Below are 23,377 nucleotides of genomic sequence, written 5' to 3' on the forward strand. Positions count from 1 at the left end.
TCAGGGCATTGGACAGGCCTATACATGGAGGCTGGCGGGGATTGGGGTCCGTTGCGAGCCCCCTCTGTGGGGGGGAGGGTGTGGGGGGATGCCCTGGGGGTACCCATGGTACCCCCCTGACGTTCTCTGCACCAAGTGGCAGACACTGCATGGTGCCAGCTACATGGTGCAGGGAAATGCTGTGCATGTTCTTTTACCATTGCGTAATGCAGTCAGCAGCATTGCCCACGATGGTAAAAGGCTAGGATGTGCCCGCCAGTATGGGGGGTGCATCCTAATTGGGCTGGAGGGACTGCTGCACGTCTGGCAGACGGTCCCATCACTGTTATGATGGTGGGGGGGGGCGGACTGATGTCGGCCCGCTATCATAATGAGCCCCTATATTCTCACAATCATAACTAACAAATATAATATTATTTACAATTAAAAAGCATAACACAATTAACACATAACATAATAAGTAACACAATTATTATTACTTACATAACTTCTTACCCTATACCTCCATAAACTAAACAAGACACACCTAAAATATATCTTAATAAGTATAATAATTACAAATTTTACATAATTATCAGTTAAACAATTAATAGTAAATAACTAATAATAAAATAGTTATATGTAATTAACTTCCCACCCTTTATCCCTACAAGCTCAACAACCCGTACCTCATATAACAAATAAAAAAATGAATTACATAATTAACATAATTAATTATCAAGTAAATGAATAATAATTAACTAATAATAAATTAATTTTATTTAACTAACTTCTCACCCTTTACCCCTACACAATCTAATAACTAATTATTAATAATTAATATTTATTATTAATTATTATATTTAATTTCGTTCACACCCTTTACCCCTACAAAAACCACTACCCACACCAAAATTATAATTAAACTTGTTTAATTATTTACACAATTTATATAATTATCAATTAAATAATGAAAAATAATTAATAAAGTATGATAACTAAATTAATCCCCTCTCTATACCCCTACAAACCTCACAACCTGCACCTAAAACGTAACTTAATAAAAAATGAATTACACAGTAAATATCATTACCAATTAAATAATTAGTAATAAAAATTAATTATAATTAATTTACTTCCCACCTTGTACCCCTACAACTCCCCGCAGAACAACAAATGACAAACTATCAAATTCAATTTAATAACAATGAAAAATTTACAAAAGTTATTAAAAAATATTATTTATGCAAACAATTTATAGCATATACAATTAAGATATATACTAAACTACATACAAATAATAAAAAATGATATGTTCAACAATATTTTTGTAAATGATATTAATAACATAGATATGTTTAACATCTATATTAACAATAGATATTTTTAACATCAATATTACTTACCTTAAAATCGATATTCTCGTCAATAATATTTTTACACACGATATGTGCATCTCGATATTTCCAATTCGATATTTCTGCATCTCGATATTTTATTTCTATATTTCCCCCGAATACCATCACACAATCTGGGTCAAGTGAAGATATCTAGATTCAAACTCAAGGCTTCCCTGCTTTTGAAGTTGTGTTTGGTATTATTCACAGGTGTCATTACTTAAGTGTACAGTTCTTCTCTTTGTTATTTCTGTCTGTTATGGGCATCTAGAACTCCCTTTTCCCATCTTCTCACTATGCTTGTTTTTAAGTTAATCTTGTTCGAGTTGGGATGTTACCTCTATTGCCTGGTGCTTGAGCGTGCTCCAAGAAATTGTTAAGAAAGCATTTCTAGTGATTAAGAATTATGTTGTGTTAGATATAGAGCTACATGTTTTTAAAGTAGAGAATGTGCTGTTTTTAGTTATTTTCTGAAATTGCCATTTGTGTTTAGGCATATTGGGGCTCATAACAGCCACTGGATGGGCCCTCAGCCTCAAGGGTTACCCACTCAGTAGCAACCCATTTACCACATTTAATTAACCCTCCTTAATTGGTGGGCATTTTCTGGCGAAAGTGCAATGCAGCAGGAGTACTTTCATTGAAATTGTTCTTTGCCATACAGCACGTCATGTGGTAACACATAGCAGCATGCGGCTTAACTGGCATTTAATAGCAAACAGCTTCTCAAAGTGGGAAAGGATATCTACAGGTGACCTAAAACTCAAGGCTTCAGCTCTCCATGACACTTAGGTTCTATGCACATACTCAATGCTATTTAGCAAATGTAAAGTAATGTATAAAAATGTTTTGTCATTTTTAGGTCCAAGCCTACCAGAGAGATCAGCTGTCTGGTTTGCAAAGACATCTTGGGAACATTCGGAAAGCTTCCATGGGCATTCCTTCTGCCCATTGCTTACCTTTATCTTGGTGTTTGGTAACACACATTTGCTTGTTTTCTATTTGCTGGCTTTATTTGTTTTACGCTGATCAGCAAGGATTAGTCCCTCCTGTGGAGTATAGCCTGTTTACCACCGCTCCTTGTTTTCTTCCATGAGTGCTTCCTTTCTGTAAACAGGCCTTGAAATATTGTCCTCATCATGTCAAGTTTGCTGTGCATTGCAAGACAGAGGTCAAATGTCAGGCTCTATCTTCCAAGAGCTTGGTGTTTGCTTCTCTTCTCTGACTTTCAAAGTGAGAGGATTTATGTGACACTCATGCTGGCTACCGGAGATTTGCTGGAGGAAGGATGTACAATGTGGTTTTTCTTGCTCACATCAAAATGTAAATGTCTGTAAATTAACTGTGCAGATGTCTGAATATCAGGAATAGGAACGCATAATGAAACACGTTTTTTTGTAATGCTACAGTGTGGTGGAAACAAATATTCTAATGAAATCAACACAAATCAATACCCTAGGTGATACCATTCCCACACATTCTTTTTTGTGTGCAATGTATAACTCTATCAGTAAAGCTGTATGTCTGTGCAATTGCAATAGTCTATTCAGATGAAAATGTGTTGTCTGTAATGGCTGTGCCCTACAACACCTTTCATACTCCACAACACTCTCCTCCATGACACTCTATGACATTCTACTCCTCTCTGGGTTATTCCACTCTGCTCTACACCAATCCACGACATCTATGACACTCTACTCTACTCTATGATGCTCTACTCTACACCACTGAACTCCACTGTGCACCACTCTACTCTACTACACTCCACTCCAATCCACTCCACTCTATGTTACTCCACTTTACAACACTCTATTCCACTCTTCACCACTCCACTCTATGCCACTAAATGCCACTCTATGCCACTTCACTCTAGGCCACTCTACTCCACTCTATGTCACTCCATTCTACGACACTCCACAACGCGATACTCCACTCTATGACATTATACTCCATTCTGCACCACTCTACACTACTCCACTCTACACCACTCTATGAAACTCAATACCACTCCACTCTACGGCACATCATACCACTCCACTGTACGACACTCCATTCTATGACACTCTATGCCATTCTACAAAACTATATGAAACTCAATGACACTCCAGCCATTTTACTCCACTCTACGCCACCCAATTCCACTCCACCCTATGCCACTCCACTCTACTATAATTTCCTCCAATATATTCCATGTCATCCCACTCTACTCCACTCTACAACACTTTACTCCTCTCTATGACACTTCACGACACTCCACTGTATGCAATGCCGCTCCACTTTACATCCCTCCACTGTATGTCACTACACTCTATGACACTCCACGCCACTCCACTCATCGACGCTCTACACCACTCTTAAAAACTCTACTCTACAACACTCCACTTTACTCCACCCAATGACACTCTACACCCCTCCATTTTACACCCCTACACTTCTCCACTCAGCTCTACAACACTTGATTCCACTACATTCTACTCCACTCTAAGCCACTCCACAACTCTCTACGATTCTCCACTCTACAATACTCTACTATAGGACACTCCACTCTATGACCTGGGCTCGAGTCGGGGTACCACGCGGGTGTATGGCATCCTCCCACTTATTTTACTGGGGGCTTGATAGCTGGAGCAAATGGAGCCACACATTCACTCTTTGGCCTCTCTGGGGCAAGATCGAAGCTCATTAAGAACGCCGCTTACGCGCTGGCTTCTCTGATGCAATTGCATCTAAGGGGTGAGCGAGGGGAGGTAATAAGTCTGATTGTGCAAGCCACCTTTCGTGACGTCACTTCCTGTTGTGATGTCAGCATCCCCCCACTTCTTTTTTTAGGACTTGTGCCCTGTCTATGACACTTTACTCTATGACACTCCACTCTACGCCATTCCACTAACCTCTATGTAACTCCACTCTAAGCCACTCCATGATCTTCTATTGCCATCCACTCTGCAACACTCCACTCTATGACCCTCCACTCTATGATCCTCCACTTTAAAACACTCTATGACACTACACTCCAATACACAAAACGTTACTTCTTGCCACGCCATTCTATGTGATTCCACTCTACACCACTCAACTGTATGCTACTCAACCATGGGCGATTTGTTTATGAGGGCGTCGGGGTTCCGCCCACACCATATTTCCCATCTTCTATTTTGTTTTTGTTTTATTTAGATCATACAGTATGTCAGGCAGAGTCCGGGAAGTTTCATTGTCAGATGCCCTAGTGCGCATATGCCGCTTGTCGCAGGTTGCACAGGGCTTACATTCTTCCAACCCTGGTTCACTGTCGCCTCTGACAGTGTAGGGCCACACCCCTCTGTGACGAAAGAAAAGCCTCGCTAATTGATCACAGCATGGGCACAGTAGGTTTAAGCCCTTTGCTGCAGAGGCTGTGTGTCAATCAACGAGGGTGTCAGAGGGTGGCCGTAACATTAAGCTGCGGCCTGCCTAAATATGCCTCCATTGGGGAGGAGAGAGAGAGAAGCGCAAATCAGTGCACCTGTGACTGGTGTTGAATGTGATACCACTCACATGCTGTGAACAAATATACTGCACATGCTTCAGTGTGGGCTGAAAAACATGCAGAGTATATCTGATCACATCAACTCCTTTCTATTTATAAATGCTGGCTGTAACCTATTGCGAACCCTCGCTCCGAAACTGTGAGCTCAGTTCAACTCCCACCCAGTGCTGTTAATGGGGAAGATGGCGTCGGGTTAGCCAGTATCTGTGATGCCACCACTCAGGTATGTCTTGACTCGCCCGGCCAGCAGTGTGAGACTGTGCGCCCTGTGAAAAGGTAGCTCTGCACTCTTTTTTACTATCTCACATGTCAGCCTTCCTTGTGAGCAGCAGGCATCTCTTTCCAAAACACGTTTGTTCTGAGCGCACACTGTGCTATTGATGTACTAAACAGCATGCAACTGATTACGGAGTGAATAATGTGCAGAACTGCATGCATGTAAGAAATCGGTGCATGTGATGCTTTTGATCTGTATAGTACAAATGATGTGCAGTTCTGCATGCATTCAGCAAACAGTTAACACAGGGCACTGGTGAATCCCTCTTAAGACAGCCCTGGCTCCCCTGCTCTGCGACTTCTGTATGGGTAATTAGTATGTTGTCAAAACCTGTTACCTGCTGAGAGAAGTTCTAAAAACCATGCAGATGATCAAATAAAAGGCTCCCAAATGGCACACAACTGACTCTGGCTCAGCCCTACAGGCCTTCTAACACATGTATTTTTCGGTCAGTCGAGGGCCACAGTGTGGGTCAGTTGTTCTCCGGGAAGAGCTGGCTACAAAATAGAAACTACAAACCGGGGATAGACTTTAATTTCAAGTAAACTGGTGCAGGCAAAAATAGCTGTGCTGGTAATCTTGTATCATCTACCATGTGGTGTGTAAGATTGTATCAACACTAACAGAGCTGAAGAAATTAACCATTGCAATTCATGCAGCCCGGTATGAAGCTCTTGGCATGTATTGCAAACTTTATCAGGGAATGCTTAGAATGTATGGGGTTTGGAGCTCGTATATGGAACTGTAAGGCACATCAAAGGTTCACAATTAAAAGTCTTATGGGGATTTTAAAGTAGAATAATCTGTGAAGGCCCATAGTATTTTAAATACAAATTGCTTGCTCATGGGTTCTGCTAGACTCAGGCCTTTCCTAAACTCTCCCCCAGGCACATATGCTCAGTGTGCACACCTGTGCATTTCAGAAAGAAATTGCCTGGACTTCAGACATGAAAAATCAAGTCACAGCCTCACAGGTATCCCCCTGCCCCATTGCTTTCCACCCTCAATCTCTGCCATGGCAAACCCCCTCCTCCCATCTACAAAACCACTTGCTGTGTTAAAAATCGCCCCTGGACTGAAGTGATTTGGGAGGCAGTGCTCTAAAAAACATTTCACCCGGCAATGGCACATTTTTTCTAGTTCAAGTACTTGTGCTGTTAGAAGTGTTTTAGGTGGTGTCATGTAACACTTAATTATTTTCTTCCATGGGCATGCTGGGTTAATGCTACAGACACCTTGGCTCCATTTTAAATTAGGTGTCACCAGAACACAAGGTGTCCCTTGCTTTTCTTGTAGGGTAACTTAGTGGGCTGAAGTATCAGTGGAACACTGCATTAAACCTACAGGGCAATGTATGAATACCTTCAGGACAGACTTAGACGTTCGTCCCCTCAAGAGTGATAACATGAGTGTACTGTGTGTGTAAAGGTTACAAATGTTGCATTCCAATAGCAGTGGGCATAAAGAGCTACATATCACAAAATTCTCTTTGAGAGTGGACTACACCCCCATGGTGCTCCATGTGCAGCAAATGTGAGTTTTGCATCCAACGCTTCATGCTGTCTGCTTTCCATACAGCTATGAAACCAACCACTACAATATTGCAAAGTCAGGACCAGGACACTAGACAAGACCTGTGTACATGGCAGGCAACAGCACTAAACTGTTTCATATACCTTAGTTAAATGAATGGATGAGGTGAAGCTGACGCAATCCTCTGCTGTGCAGTGTCTCATCCAAACATGACCAAACTGGAAAGGCACATTTTAAAGGCAAGGCACATTGTGGTAATTTTTATTATACGCTCTTTGTTAAGAATAATAAGTTAATAACCTTGTCAGTCCTTGACCATTGTTCATGCTTCTCCTCGCCAACCACCCTACACTCTCTCATCCTTGATTTCTATCTACTTTCTTCTCCAGCCACCCTCAAAGTTTGACTGCATGCATGCCTTTTGTTCAATCTGAACCCCAGTCTTCACTGAATAGTCTCAAAGCATTTTGTCTTCGATCCTGCATCCACACATCTGCTTTTTTGTCCACTCTGAACCCCAGGCCTTCTTCCCATCCAGCATCGCATTTATTTGCTAAATCTACCCTTCATTCTCTATTCAACTATTTTCCTTCCATGTTTTTGTCTTCTTAACTCTTATGACCTCCTCAACTTGCCACTAGCACCCTTGAACTGTCAATCCTCACTGCTTTGTGTCCTCCACCTTTTTAAACTCTCACCTACTCTGAAGTTGGTCCACTCGCCTCAGCTTGCTTTAACTTTCTCCGATTCCTTGGGTTTTTCTCACCCTCCTCTCCAGCCTTCCTTGACTCCATCACTAATTGCTTTTTGTCTACTCACCCCTTGAGCCCTCCTCAACTCACCATTTCAAAACATTTTTCTACTCTCCTTCAAGCCTGCTTACCTTAAGGTTTGCAGAGAGGTACAGTGCAGCCACTACCAGGAGTGCATGAGGTACAAAGTCATGTGATCTGAAGAAGATGATGCAGCACAAAGTGTAACAACTCCCATTAAAACACAAATACATGAGATCTAGGGAGATACCTTCCCAAAAAGAATTTATCAGACACAGTCACTGCTACATTGTTGCTTCTTCAGCAGCAGAGTCAAGAAAGTGTACTTTGGCCTATTAAGTGACCCTGCCTGCTGCTGTTGTCAGACAGAGCCCATGCACATTCCTTGCCTGTTTTTGTATGCATCCGTTGTTCTCAATGTTCCTAGCCTGTCAGCCTTGCATGCATGAACTTTGAAAACTCTGTCGCATTCAAAAGGATTACTTGTTTCGTATTATAAAAGTTTCTCAGATGAGGGTTTTGGCCCAAGCTCTACCAGCCTGCAGGCATGGCCATGTCAGGCTTACTTGGCAAGTAGGAGTTTACAATTTTTTTTTAGTGTTTCCTTTGAAATACCAATATAAACTATTGCTTTTTGGTCTACTTATATTAAGGGCCTGATTTAAATCTCAGCAGAGGGGTTACTCTGTCACAATCATGATGGATATCCTGTCTGTCCAACCACAAATCTCATAGGATATAATGGGATTTACATTACGGAGGACGGGATATCCCTCCATGTTGTGATGGAGTAACCCATCCGCCCAAATCTAAATCAGGCCCTAAGTCTTAACACCTCACCACTTTAAAAGCTCACCAGCCGCCACTGTACTCAACAACACCTTACTCCACTCTAAACCACTCAATTTTATGATAGTCTAGTCTACAACACTCCACAGCACATTATACCATTCAATGACACTCCATGACACTGCACTCCACCCCACTTCACTCCATGCCACTCTTCAACACTCTATGCCACTCCACAATACTACAACCTGTATCACTGAACTCCATGCCACTCTCCTCTACGCCACTAACTTACAGTCATGCTTAACAGTAGTCATGCTGGTGTACAACATAGTTAAAACACATTGGCAAAGCCCATAGCTCTTGCATAGGCGAGACCTATTGACTTTGCCGATGCATAATAGGATTAGCAGCATTCACATGGGTAATATTAATACTACTCACCCCAGGGGGTATCCAGACACTGCCTGTTATTCAGGCACTGAGGGACAGCTTAACTTCCCCTAAATAAAAAAAGAACTATTTGATGTATCTTTATACCCTGAATTTGCACAGCTTTGAATAAATACTTATTTTTAACAAGTATCATATTGAAAGAACCTTATGCAAGTGCCCATGTTTTATGGGTATTTTATATTAACAACGTGAGACGGTTTGGTTCATCAATGAGAAAAACACTGCAATGGCATAGATTAGATTGTCTATGCCTATACCTGTAGAATTGAATTTTCCTTTATTTAAAAAAACTTACTTCTCGACCAAAAATTCTTTGGTGACCTGTGCAGCTTTAAGTGCTGTGTTTAGCAATTGTATTTGATAAGAATCGGGTCACAAAGGAGGTTTGCACGGCTGTTTTCGGACGGGAGTGTACACACACTGCACCCTACATTTCTGAACCGAATGTTGAATGGCCTGAAGGGAATGGGACATTTCTAGTAGGGCTGAAGAAGAGCCAACCACATTTCAGACACTACCCTCTCCCTGACAAATTCTTGACATAAGCAGCAGTCGGACTGAAATCTCACCGTCTTCCCATTTACCAACAGACAGTCTAGTCTGTCTATGTAGCATTAATTGTCAAAGCCAACAGGTCTGGGATTATCCAGCGTGCTTTTTTTGTGATAAACATATGCCATAGAAATTAAAAGATTAACGTAAAGAAAATTAAAATTGCACACTTTAGAGGTAGAGGGGCACATGCCTATAATGAAATTGAAGTAAAAAGTTAACTACAACCGCTGGGCCCACCATCAGTTGTCCACTCGCCCTGACACTGAAGTGCACTTTATTTGGGCAGATGCGCACACGTGATCAGAAAAACTGTGAGCACAATACAGCCATTGGGCTGAAGTGAACTGACAAATTGATCCATGATGCATACTGTTATGGGCAGAAAAAAAGTCTGAATGACACTTACAGACCAATGAGTGAAGAGGGCTGACCCAAGCTGCTGTATGAGAGTAGTATATATATATATATATATGTATATATATATGTATATTTATGAATTGTTTATTACATGAGTCCAGGAAAACGGTAGGGCCAAATACCCTAAAATTGTTACTGTCAACCAGAATACAAGTTCCTCAGGTAAATTAAATCCCTATTCCATTTACTGCCAAGAGCACTTGTTCAATTGTGGCTTCAGGAGTACTTTCATCAAATGTAAAAAGTGTATGTATCTTAGTTCCTGTGAGTGTAAGCAACATAACACTGTTCATGCTTCTCTGCTGCCTCAGATGAAATCACACTTGTTAAAGTAGTGTTATCTGTTTATGGGTATTTTTAATGTTTGTTGCAGGTTTTCTACCAGAGCCCAAGCTCTCTGTTCAGACATTGAATGAGTTGGGAAGTGCAGAGATGGCGGTGTGCGAAGTTTCCAATCAGTCCGAATCTGACAGCTTGCTGATCAACATGTACCTTCAGAATGAAAAACTGAGCACTACACAAACCAGGGAAGGTGACAAGGAGATTGCACAAGCGACACTAAGCTTTGATCAAGCTGGAACCTACAGTGTGAACTGCACGGCCAGCAATGGACTAGACTCTAAGACAGCAAGTTCCAGCATCATAGTGTATAGTAAGTAGACCTTGAGTATTCCTCTCTTTATTATCCTCTCAATTAGCAATACTGTGGATTTATTTCTAAATAGATGAATGACCAACTAGTGTTTTCATAGAGGGCTTTTTGGCCTGATAGCATTTTAGCTCTAATTGATATTATTTAACGTAACCACGTCGCAGGTGGACAGCTCGAGAGGTTGAATGCCAGAATATCATTGTCAAGAATAATGTCTGACATGAATATTGCGTTTTTAAAACTATTTCTGTATTTGGTGAAGATTTGCTATTAGTAAATCCAATGGGGTGATTTTTTGTAAACAATTTGTAGGAGTAATATTGATGTCAGACGATGTTCTGACAATATTCTGGTTTAACGCCCATGGAGAAGGCCAGTCAGTGCTTAAGGAAGGTAGTCTGAAATCCAACTCCTGTCTCTTTACTCCACTACCAGACCCTCCCTGCCCCTTTATCTCAGGCGCTGCCGGCACAGGTAAGAGCAGTGGGGCGGGGGGAAGTCGACGGACTAGGTAAAATTAAATACAAAATTATTATAACCACTTACCTTGTGCTCAGGCGCAATGTAAGTGGTGATATTTATTTTTAACAATCCCGTCATTTGTCGACGTTACCCCCGCCCTGCCCCTGCTCCACCACCCCACCGCTCTTACCTGTGCCGGCTGCACGCGCTTTATATCACTCTTGTAGATTCCTGCTTCATCTCTTTATCATGCATTTTTCATATTCCTTTTCCTCCATCTTTCTGATTTGTGTGTTTTTCCCTCCTCAGGAAATGTCTGAGGCGGAAAGATAAGTGCTGGTCCACAACAATAAGTGTAGGTGACCCTACTGGCAACCACTGGTGCAAATTATGCACCGGTGCCCTCAGTATACTTTGGGCATATAACCACATTTTCAATATTTCTCTAAATCTTAGATACTTTTCAATAGGCGAATTTCTGATGAAATACTGTTACATGTCTGAATGCTTATAAGAGTGATTGCCCTACCTTGATCATTACCAATATAAAATGTCACATCACGATCTTACATTGCGCTTCTCATTTCAGAGTCTTATTCTTTGGCCGTATTCACAAAGGCTTTTGTGTGCAAAAGTTCCACTTTCATATTCAATGTACTCCTATTAAGTGCAGGAGAAAACTTGTTTCCAAAGTGAGAATGGGTAGCAATGCTCCCAAAATAGTTTGGGTGGGAGGGCATGCTTGTGTGCTACATAAATTCACACACAAGTTGCTACTGCCAAGGCTTCCCATGAGAACTTCAGGGATATTTTGATAATTCCAAAAAACAAATCTACAACCAAACGTTGGTGTAAAGTAATATTTGTAGTTTTACACTTTTTTGTGACTTGAGCCCATGATTTTAGTTACTCTTGAAGGAATTGTGGCCTAGGCAGTAGTTAGCTTATCTCTGTTAAGTGCCATGAACAGCTCAGGTAAAAACACGAAATAGTTCCACTTTCCAATTGGTGCATATTGTGAGCTGAATCACCTCTTGGCACTAAGGTGCGGTACATGTCCAAGGTACTAGACGCTCATGTCCTACACAGTTGTAGATGATTCTCAAGCCCTTTCTTTGTGCCCCAAACTCTTCACACTGTCCATGTTCTTCCAAATAATTGTGCTACCCTTGTCTCTGATACTATATAATCTCTACATATGTATCTCTCTCGTAACATAGTCTGACCATGTACCCAGGGCCCTTACATTGTATCCATGAGCTTCAAGCTCCTCTTGCTGCCTGTCCTTCTACAACCATCTCCTTTTATTGCCTGTCCATGTGCTAAAAGCCCCCCTAAATGTTACTATTTTTATTTTCTTAGCATATGTGTGATAAACGTGTTTCTAGTGTGTGTGTGTGTGTGGGTGTGTGTGATCCCGCATACCTTTGGATACAACAACTGCACTGCACGTCAGCATGGTTATTCATGTGTTAAAATTCAGATTCAAACCACACTTGCATTGAGTGTTCATATGCTGCTATGCATACATTAGTACAACGTCATATAAGCAGCTGTAATCTGTTATACCTAGGCACAGTCATCAAATATTCATGCATTGCTTCAGATGTCTAAACATAGTTTCAAATGCTCAGGCCCAGGCCTACCCCAGAGTTTTACAACAAGAAAACAGAGGTGCCCCTAATGGTACCCAGATCCCGCAGACGTCGGACAGCAGCAGTAGCCATAACATTAAGCAGATTTGTGAGACTTCAGACGACACAGCTATTCCTAAGGTTACACATATGTTACAGGCTGAGTTATGGGCAGCAGACTTTGTTCTCAGGTTACCGCATTTGACTACTCGGGGGTTAGGATAGTAGATATAACCTTACAATGAAACAGATCTTAGACCCTCAGATCTCAGATTGCAGAAGTTTCCATTGGGTAACACAGAGATTAAATGCTGTCAAAGGTAGGAAGGGCAGGGTAACACTGTCCAACAACATCAATTTTACTTCCTCAATATTCACCCTTTCTTAGTTAATACAGAAGTTAGTGACCAGACTGCAAAGGATGAATGTCTTCATAGCAGAGAATAAAATACATTCACGTTTACTCATGTGCCTCGTATTTTAATCTTTAGCATTTAACATATTTGTTACTTATCATACATTTGTGATTTAATCTACGGTCACTCTATCTAATTGGTTTAGATAACTATATGATTATGCATGGTTTATTCACTTCAGGACTAAAGAAATAATAGTTTAATGAATGGTTAAAATGTTGTGTACAGTTGTAGTCAAGTATTTGTGATTCTACAAATTTGAAAAATAATATCAATACTGAAATGAGACTTCGAGCTTGTTTTCATTTAAAAATTATCTCACACGTTTTATGTGACGGTGTATACCCAGTAATTATTTCACATTGCGTTTCAGTGTAGCTAAATAGAATATTACAATCATTCTTTTCAAGAATACTTTGCTAATGAAAGTCCTGGCACCGATTTAGGCATTTTTCTCCCCAAGTAGGTGTGCATACAGACACTGAAATTATGCATGATCTTGGTCATTTTCCGAAGAAATACATGCCATTTGACACAAAAACATGCATTATACAGGGACATCATGTTGTTGAGATGTAGGCAGGGGCAGTGATTAAAGAAAATAAACACAAATCCTTAAGCCCTGTTTGTGTTCGGATGCCACTCCTGCTACCGTTGATGCCAGGGGGTGACAAGGACAGTGGCTCATGCGCAATGGGAAGGCCAGGGGTGGCAGCAGCTACCCCAGTTGACCCCCAGTTAATGTCCATGGCAGTACCCACCCACAGGTCTTCCATTACTAGGAGATGAACATAGCTCTACCATACTCCTGATTATTGACATACTAACTCACCCACTGTTCCACCAGTGTTTGGGGCACTAGCAGGTCCACAGTGCATCTCCATCCTGGCCTGCAGCACTGCACCCTCTGCCATTACTTCTTGGTCCTACAAGCACATATTCAGCAAATCATCCTACTGCTATTAAAATACACCCCATTCCCTGTTTTGTAAACGCCTTTCAGGCAGTCTGGCACTGCTAGCTGGGCCAGCTTGGAAGGGCCGGTGTGTGAGCCATTTATGTTTGCCTGTGACAACAGCCCACACACTGTCTCTTTAAAGCTCACCCATCTGGCAGTGCCAGACTGCCTGAAAGGTCTGTCCAGCACTGATCGGTATTGCTACTCCTGTACTAGGAGCCACATGCTGCCCTGTCACACACTCACCATGCAGCTCCTCAATACCCTACAAAACTGACTTACAGCCCCAGTGCACTGATGTTTGAGTACCAGGACCACATGCATCTCTGAAAAAGATCTAAATCATTACAGGTAGTATCCCCCACCTGCTCTTCCAGTAAAGGTACACACATGCAGATATTCCATATACCTTACTCTCCAATCACACCCACCCACTGGCATTCCAGTACTGGGAGACACGTGAGCTCCCGTACTCTTCATTACTAACCTGCAACCAGTACTGGATTGTGGATGTATGTCGTTACAACGCATACTTTTACAACGCATACCTTTACAACACATTTTTAACACTGCAACCCGCATGCCATTACAACGAATTCTTTGAAACTACCTTTACAACGCATTCCACTACAACGCATACTACATTTACAACGCATACAATTAGAACGCATACCATTACATTGCATGTATGGTAAGTATTGAATAGCGGAGGGGTAAAAATTACTATTCTAACTCCAGGGGGTGCAACAGTAGGGTAAGTGTTGGATAGTGTAGGTATGCGTTGTAATGGTATGCATTGTAATGATTGCGTTGTAATGACATGCGTTGTAGTGGTATGCGTTGTAGAGACATGCGTTGTAATGGGTACGTTATAATGGCATGCGTTGTTATGGATGTTGTGTTGTAAAAGTTCCGTTGTAAAGGTAGTGCGTTGTAAAAGTTGCGTTGTAAGTGTTGTTTCCCCTGGATTGTATCAGCGGTGCTACAACACACCTCAGTCCTGACATACAGCCTTCACCCACTGCTCTTCCTGTGTTGGGACCTACACACAGCTATGTCAAACACCTTAATCCTGACATGCAGCCCCTACCAACCTCTTTTGCATACATGTAGCTATTTTATACTCCTCAATCCTAACATGCAGCAACTAACAGCAGCAGTGAGGACTACAAGCAACTCTGCCATACACCTCATCAAGACATATATCAGCGTGTCCTATTCCATACACTCATTCACCTGACCTACAACCCCCAAACAATATTGTCGGTCGCTAAAAATTCAATGTCTCCCTTCTACCCAAACCCAGGGCCGTTTCTGCCATTAGGCAGGACTAGGCGGCCGCCTAGGGCGGCAAAAGGGGGAGAGCGGCAAAAAACATGTGTGCCTGAAGGTCGGGGTCACTTGGAAGGCCCGGCACGCTTTGGTAGAGTCCTGTCCGAGGATGCCACATGCACAGCACTGTGCCACCGTCTTGAACACAGGGGAGGGCGCCTTGAGTCCCCAAGGAGCAGCAGAGGAGCGGGTGGGGGGCATCATCAAGCAGGGCCCATGGCTCTGCTCGGAAGGACGTTAGTTAGAAGGTGCAGAGACCTGCCCGCCCGTGGCCCCGGCCTTTAGCAGGGCCTCCCTCCTAGTGCCCGCCTCTAAGCACTTGGACAGCCTCAGGTCACCAGCTGTGGGCAATGCAAGAATATGTCTATTAACGTCAGTGCCGAACTGCTGTGGAAGACGTTACTTGGAACTTTGAAGTGCCTAATCCAGTTTTTGTCATGTTGGTTTCTTTTAAACAAACCATACTCACATAAAAATGTTTCCCATTTTCCGAAATGGTAATGGAGGGTTGCAATGCCTGCGTTCATAACACACACTATGTGGAGTTAAGCCAGCCCTATCATGCCAATCATTAGCAGGGCAGATAGTGGTTATTTCAGAGAGGGAGTGAGAGCGTTACTAGGAGCTCGATTCTTCCTTCAGTAACACCTGCCGCTCTCACCTAAAACGTCGATGCAGATGTGAGGCAGGCCCAGGAAGCCATGGCCAAGTCCACAGAGCCTTTCATTAGCTCCGCATTTCATCCATTCCACAGAGCTGGATGGGGTCAATCTCCCATTAAGAAATAATCTTTGCCTTTGATTGCAGCCAGCCGGCACTCATGAAAGGCATCCTCACGGGCCGCTTCCCGCAGAGGCTGGAGGATATTGGCTTGCCAAGAATGGATGTCTGTCCAAGTCAGAACTAGACATCCTTCCAGGGCCACCGCCAGCATCCCCGCAGGCCCCTTCTAGTGAGTAGTAATGGTGCAACGCTGCAGAAGACGCATGTGCCCATTCCTGAGAAAGCACTAGAGATAGGCTTCATTTCTTAGCGCCGCCTAGGTTTTCTGTAGTACACAATATGAAGTTTATTATAGCCAAAATGTTTATTTTTAATGGTGTTGTCTTGAAAATGTGCTTCTGATCATTGTTTTATTTTTGGATCAATGTCTCCCCCTGGTGCCAAGGGGTGAAGATGTGGGGTAAGGGCCAGAGATGCCAACATAGGAGCTGGGGAACCAGATTCGAGCCTCACGTCGGCTGAACATCCTGTGATTCTGGGCAAATCACTCAACCTTCCTGTGCCTACCAAAAATGAATGTGTCCTTGTGTAACATAAGTGGCCCTCATGTAAAGCGCTCCAATACCTTTGGGTCGAGTTTGCCTAAATAAAACTGCAAAAAGTAAACGTGCATTGGGTACAAATCTGGCCTCTACTTTGGCCCTTCCACATGACTCCGAAGGATTTCGGAAAATTACAGTAGGGCTCCCTCCCACCCTTGCACAGGCAGCTCAAAGCTGTAATCCTCACTGGCGCTATTTTGGAGTGGGGGCCAGCTGAAGTGGACAGATCTACAAAATGCACCTGCCCGATCCCGAGGAAACAGGCACGCCTAATCTATTGGCGCTCCCCAGCTAGAACTTCTGGATGAAACAATTTGGAGTTAATGCCAGTTACATAAAGTTTATATTTGATGGTCCTTCATTTGTGTTTAACAAGTGTTTCTGAGCATTTGGTACAGATTTAGGTCAACTTCACCCCTTTCTCTGTCTGCCCCCTCCAAACAATTTAGTGTTTCTTAGCCCTGGGGTTCCACTTGGTAAACATGTGTCTAGGGTTCAAATTGCAGCTGTTTTGTACATGAATCCCTGGACCCAGCAGAGCGCAAGAACAGCGGAAATAGGATGTGCCCAGGGAGGCAAATCCTGGGACTTTTCCCAGACTTGTCGCAATACTGTTCTGTGCTTTTGCTATAACTTTAAAAGCAAAAAAATCTGGACATGGGAGGGGGCGTCTTTTTTCAATTCTCGCCTAGGGTGGCAAAACACCTAGAAACGGCCCTGCCCAAACCTAGATGAAAAGGCTAACTTTCCTTTCTGGGTGAATCATATGCCGATAATGAGAACCATCTTGAAAAAAAGTGGTGACTAAAAATATCTGAAACATGGTATTTTAAGAACATAGGAGTATATTAACTGAAATGTCTTGCAATGCAGTACAGCAGCCATAGTTGCTGTGCTGTGTTGTATGGGAGAGAAAAAATAGGAAAATGCCATATCTACTAAGATATCCTGTACTCTCCCCCACCCCACCCCACCCACCGTGGTGCACACCTCACACTACTGGTGTCTGTGTCATGTCTAGCATAGGTTTTGTGCTGGAAGGCTGTCCTTCTAGTACAAAATACCATGCCTAGACACACTTTAAAACCTTTCTACAGTGCAGCACCCATGCAAAGTAGGGAAAGATTTTCGAAATAAAAACGTTTCTCCTTGATATTGCAATTATTAAAACAGCATTATTTCTTGATGCAAAGCCCTGTATACTTTTTTCAGTAGATAGGGTTTTGATTAAAAAAGACATGGATGGTTCCATGGGAATGCCAATTTACCTCAAGTGGTGCATCCCCCATAACGCAAAGCACAGTGAAACAGCGCTAGGCACAGCTTTGTGTTACTTTCAGGCAACTTTCCTGGGCAAAAAAAAACGTTTTGTGCTGAAAGTACATTTCAAATAACCATTTTGCACTGATTCCCGCCACTTTTGAAATGCGAAGCTGGGGTCAAATGTTAATGAATATACGATAATTAATAACCCACTGTGAATGTGTGCAGGAATGTATGTCATTGCAAAAGTTTGCCCACAAGAAAAGCAAGTGTTTGGGCAGCAGTGGAACGAGTACCGACACAACTGTGTGCAGTCCAGAGTGGAGTACCAACATCAGTACTGAAAGACTTCAGGTGAAGCCACATTTATGAGTACTTTAGGCTGCACAGGGCCTGAGAGGCACTTATAGTGACACTGTTGCTAAGAGACACCTTGGCTGATCAAGCTGAGGTGTAACAGTTACAATCTCAAACGGTGCTGCCACGAGCAGCGGCTGTTTTCTGCAGCCCTGGAGCAAACTGTTTCTGGGGCTGCCTCTCCCCCCCTTCTGAGGATAGGGGTAACAAGGGCGGTGTCAGGGGTCACATGAGCAACGTATAAATATGAGGCCAGCTTTAGTTGGTCAAAAGGCTGGACTAACTTTCAAGAAAAAACGCATTATTTCTTCAAGAAACCCTCACTCACCCTAGTGGTGACATGCTTCATCATCGGGTCCACTCGGGAGATCGAGTACCTCCCGAGTGTGCTACGACGCCAGGAGACTGCGGAGCAGGTTGTTGTGAGAGTGAATGTGAAAAAGAGGGTGTAGTTAAAAATGTCAGAGGTTGTCCCAAAAAATCTTTTATTCGCTGGTCAACTTGACATATTAAAATTAGAAGCTATGTGCAGGGAAACTATCCACAAGAAATACAGGTGTTTCCCTGTTAGGGGAAGGTCAACATGTTTCTGCCCTTTTAAGTGTGTGAGTTTACAGGGCTTTCGTCAGGACCAGTAAGTGGGTGTTACCTCAACAGGTATAGGCGCGCTAAGGCCTACCCTGCTGTAGGTTGTGAAAGTTAAAAACAGTGGCACTATGTGTAAAAATAAGTGCGTGGGAATACAAACCAAAGGCTTGGGGATTTACCTCTATTGTGAGGAGCCCAGAAGTCTGCAGGTAGGTAAAAGACAGACAGACAAACACAACATGAAACACAAAAATGAGCAAATGGTCATTAAGGATCACGGTTTTATGCCATGCAACTTTGGATGTGGCGTGATACGTGCTAACAGACCTATCAATGGCCGTGGTCAGGGGGGAGAGAGAGATATCACGTTGTAGAGTGGAACTTGTGCCCAAGACCGTTAGTGATGGGCCTCAACTAGGGCCAGGGTAGTGTGACCTGGCGCTATAAAAAATAGTGGGTAATGCAACGGGGGCTTGCAGTGCTAAGTCCGGCCGTGTGGGAAGCCTGGTAGGCTGCCCTTAATAGTAAAATTACCTATGGTTACAGTACGGAGAAGTATTCCCCGAAGGGTGATATTATTAGACATAGCTACGCAGTGGTAATGCGCAGCTTTGCTGGCCGTGAATTAGAGAGCTTAAAGTGGCACACTAATAAATAATATAGGTGGCAGAGTTCTCACTTGTACTCAGTATGAACCACGCCCCATAGATTCAGACGGGGGGTGGGAGCGACAATGGCACACCCTGTCAGGGTAAAAAGAAACACACAAAGGAGAGTTCAAGGAAAGTAGGCAGAAGTTCACACACAAACACTTAGCTTGTTAGGAAGTCAGGTCGCTTGTACATACGCCCGCAACGCTCAGCACCCTCTCGGCACCTAGCTGTCCCCGCTGGATCTCGTGGATCACGAGCGAGGAACAAGCCCGGCGCTAAGAGAGGGAGGCGTCGGGACGTCGTCCAATCACGAGCGCTGACTCAAACGAGGCTTGAGAAGCAAGCCTCGCGTCATCGCGTGCAGATCTCTCTCGCACGTCGTGCTGAAACCGAGGCTTGGAGTGCGCAGTCTGTGCGCATGCGCGGGCATGATCAGTGTTGTGGCCAGATCGAGGCTTGAAAACGAAAACGAGGCTTGGAAAGCAAACTGTCAACCGGGATTCGGAGACAGAGGCTTGACACGCAAGCCAAATAGACGGACCGACTGAATGAGTTATAAGTCGGAAGTCCGCTATGGAAACAACCAAAGAATTCACATTAAAATAGTGGTGGGTGTAGGTTCATTGACAGGATTACAGAAATACCAGACAAGGGGTTGGAGTACCCGTCTAGGGAGATATAATTAGAGGGTGAATAAATTGTGCACAATTAAATGGTGACACAGGCATACAAATATTCGATGCAAGCGGCACACATAACGATAGTGAAGAGTGCCCACCATCATAGATGTTATTCTCCAGGGTTACTCTTGTCATCTATGGTATTGGTAGAATGAAAGTTGTCACAAACAGAGCGATCTCATCAGTAGAGGGTATGCATCATGGACGTTGCTGTTGGGAAGTAGGACAGTGTTAATGTTTGAGAACGCTGGCCCAAGGTATTTGGTCATTTAGACCTTCATTGTGTGTGTTGAGTCTGTAGACCCAGCGCTGCTCTTTTTCAAACAGGATGTTCTCTCTGTTCCTGGGGTTGTTGACTTGTTCTATTACTGTCCAGGTCATGTCATTGGGGGTATGGTTTGCCTGCAGAAAGTGCTCGCTGAGTTTGGTCGTTATTTTCTTACAGCGAACATTGCTGCGATGTTCGCCAATGCGGGTCTTCACTTTCCGGGTTGTCATGCCTACATATCTCTTGGCACACGGGCAAGTAATCAGATAAACAACATGAGTGGAATTGCAGTTGGTATGGGACATTTGCGTCCATACTTTGCCCGGTTCCAGATTCAACTGTTTAGTGTGGGTAGTCAAATGACAGACACTACAGTCAGTGCATGGAAAATGGCCGGTTACGGGGGGTAAATTCCATGGTTCAGTAACTGATCTGATCAATGATGATTGAATTGCTAAGGGCCTCGTGTGTACCAGGGCATCCTTGATACTCCTGCCCTTTTTAAAAGAGAATAGTGGTTTTTCCCAATTGCCAATACTACTGGTGATAATTCTCCAATTTTTGTTTATTGACTTTTTCACATTGTCTGATAGTGTGCTATATGTTGTGACACATGTCAAAGGGACCTCTGTGTCCAATTTCTCGTTCTCTTCCAGGAGGACTTCCCGGGGTTGGTTCCGGGCCCGAGTCTGTCCTTTGTTGAGGATGCCTTGTGGGTAGCCTCTTTGTTTCAGTTTGACAGTTAGCTCCGCTGCCTGTATCTTGTAGTCCGTAGTGCTACTGCAGTTCCTTCTGAGACGGAGGTATTGCCCATAGGGCAGGTTCTCACGTAATGGTCTTGGGTGGAAGCTACTGAATTGTAGAAGGTTGTTCCTTGCTGTTGGTTTGTGGTGGGTCACAGTAGTGAGAGCTGTCCCATTAATCTTTATCACCACGTCCAAGAAAACTATTGATTCTTTGCTATAGCTGTTCGTGAATTTTAAATAAGGGTCAAGAGTGTTGACCCAGCTCAGGAATTCAATGAGACTGTTTTCAGTGCCCGTCCATAGGATGAGAATATCATCTATGTACCTCCTCCATAAGCCTATGGAGGAGGCAAACGGGTTGGAAGGGGGCAGGATGTGTTTCGTCTCAAAATCGTACACGTACAGCCCCGCTACGCTTGGAGCGAAGGTGCTGCCCATAGAGGTCCCTGTGCATTGAAGGTACAGTTGTCCCTTGTACTCAAAATAATTTTCTGTTAGTGCCATCCTTGCACACTGTAAAATGAACGTCTTAGGTGTGACATATTCCCAAGTCACTGTGTCCAGTGCTTGTGCCAGTACCCGTAATGTTTCTTCCTGCGGGATACTCGTGTACAGACTCTCTATGTCCATAGTGACTAAAGTGACTGAGTCTGGTTCAAAAGAGATGTCATTCAGTAGCTTAAGAAGGCTTTTAGTATCCTTCAAATAAGTGCTGGAGTTTTGAACTATTGGCTTTAGGTAATGATCGCAGAATGTAGATAGCGGTTCCAGTACAGAGCCAATGCCAGACACTATAGGGCGTCCTGGTGGCGGTAATCTATTTTTATGGGTTTTTGGCAGTGTATAGAAGTAAGGGATTGTTGGTCCCCCTGCCGTGAGATATGCCGCCTCATGAGCTGAGATATGACCATTCGCCTCTGCCTCCTGAACAATTGTGGATATTCGTGCTTTCATATCCGCAGTTGGGTCTATATTGAGAAGGGTATAATTGGTCCTGTCATTTAGGAGAGTTAAGCATACTTCGTCATAATCCTTGGTATCCTGGATGACAATGCCACCGCCTTTGTCGGCGGGTTTTATGACAATGTCTTTGTCATTTTTCAAATTCTCAAGGGCTTTGTGTTCTGCCGCCGAAAAGTTGTTGTACCGTTTTGGGTTTTCAAGGGCTTCCAGATCTTTAGTAACCGCCTGTTCAAAGGTCGTGATTGCGGCTGGTATAGTATGCGGGGGTGGCATGAAGGTTGAGAAACACACTCGCAGTCGAACAGCAACAGCCAGCACGAGTGCAATCTAAGTCTCGTAACAAACCTCTCAAAGAAAATTCTCACACCAGAAGAAACAAAAGTCCTAGAGAGGGGCCTAGGGTTTGTCCCAACTTCACGTCCGGACAAATTTCGACTCCATTGCGAGTTAGCACAATTCTTTCAAAAACTCAAACTCAAGGCGTTTTTTGAGTCTAAAGAACAGCCTGAAACCCACGAACAGGAGTTTGATACAACATTCAGACCTAAATCAACCTTCATGACAGGACCAATTATACCCTTCTCAATATAGACCCAACTGCGGATATGAAAGCACGAATATCCACAATTGTTCAGGAGGCAGAGGCGAATGGTCATATCTCAGCTCATGAGGCGGCATATCTCACGGCAGGGGGACCAACAATCCCTTACTTCTATACACTGCCAAAAACCCATAAAAATAGATTACCGCCACCAGGACGCCCTATAGTGTCTGGCATTGGCTCTGTACTGGAACCGCTATCTACATTCTGCGATCATTACCTAAAGCCAATAGTTCAAAACTCCAGCACTTATTTGAAGGATACTAAAAGCCTTCTTAAGCTACTGAATGACATCTCTTTTGAACCAGACTCAGTCACTTTAGTCACTATGGACATAGAGAGTCTGTACACGAGTATCCCGCAGGAAGAAACATTACGGGTACTGGCACAAGCACTGGACACAGTGACTTGGGAATATGTCACACCTAAGACGTTCATTTTACAGTGTGCAAGGATGGCACTAACAGAAAATTATTTTGAGTACAAGGGACAACTGTACCTTCAATGCACAGGGACCTCTATGGGCAGCACCTTCGCTCCAAGCGTAGCGGGGCTGTACGTGTACGATTTTGAGACGAAACACATCCTGCCCCCTTCCAACCCGTTTGCCTCCTCCATAGGCTTATGGAGGAGGTACATAGATGATATTCTCATCCTATGGACGGGCACTGAAAACAGTCTCATTGAATTCCTGAGCTGGGTCAACACTCTTGACCCTTATTTAAAATTCACGAACAGCTATAGCAAAGAATCAATAGTTTTCTTGGACGTGGTGAT

At 43.4% G+C, this 23,377-nt stretch overlaps 1 protein-coding gene across 1 annotated transcript in view; it reads left to right on the plus strand.

Annotated features, from left to right (window-relative positions):
* Positions 1–23,377, plus strand: part of LOC147748197 (intercellular adhesion molecule 5-like) — a 225,751-nt gene that overhangs the window by 122,153 nt on the left and 80,221 nt on the right. The window contains exon 2 of the mRNA XM_086959112.1: positions 10,076–10,354. Coding sequence (XP_086815238.1) covers positions 10,076–10,354 — 279 coding nt within the window. The remainder of the gene's footprint in view (positions 1–10,075; positions 10,355–23,377) is intronic.

Source organism: Lissotriton vulgaris, chromosome 1_1 (genome assembly GCF_964263255.1).
Source record: "Lissotriton vulgaris chromosome 1_1, aLisVul1.2, whole genome shotgun sequence".
NCBI classification, from domain to species: domain Eukaryota; kingdom Metazoa; phylum Chordata; class Amphibia; order Caudata; family Salamandridae; genus Lissotriton; species Lissotriton vulgaris.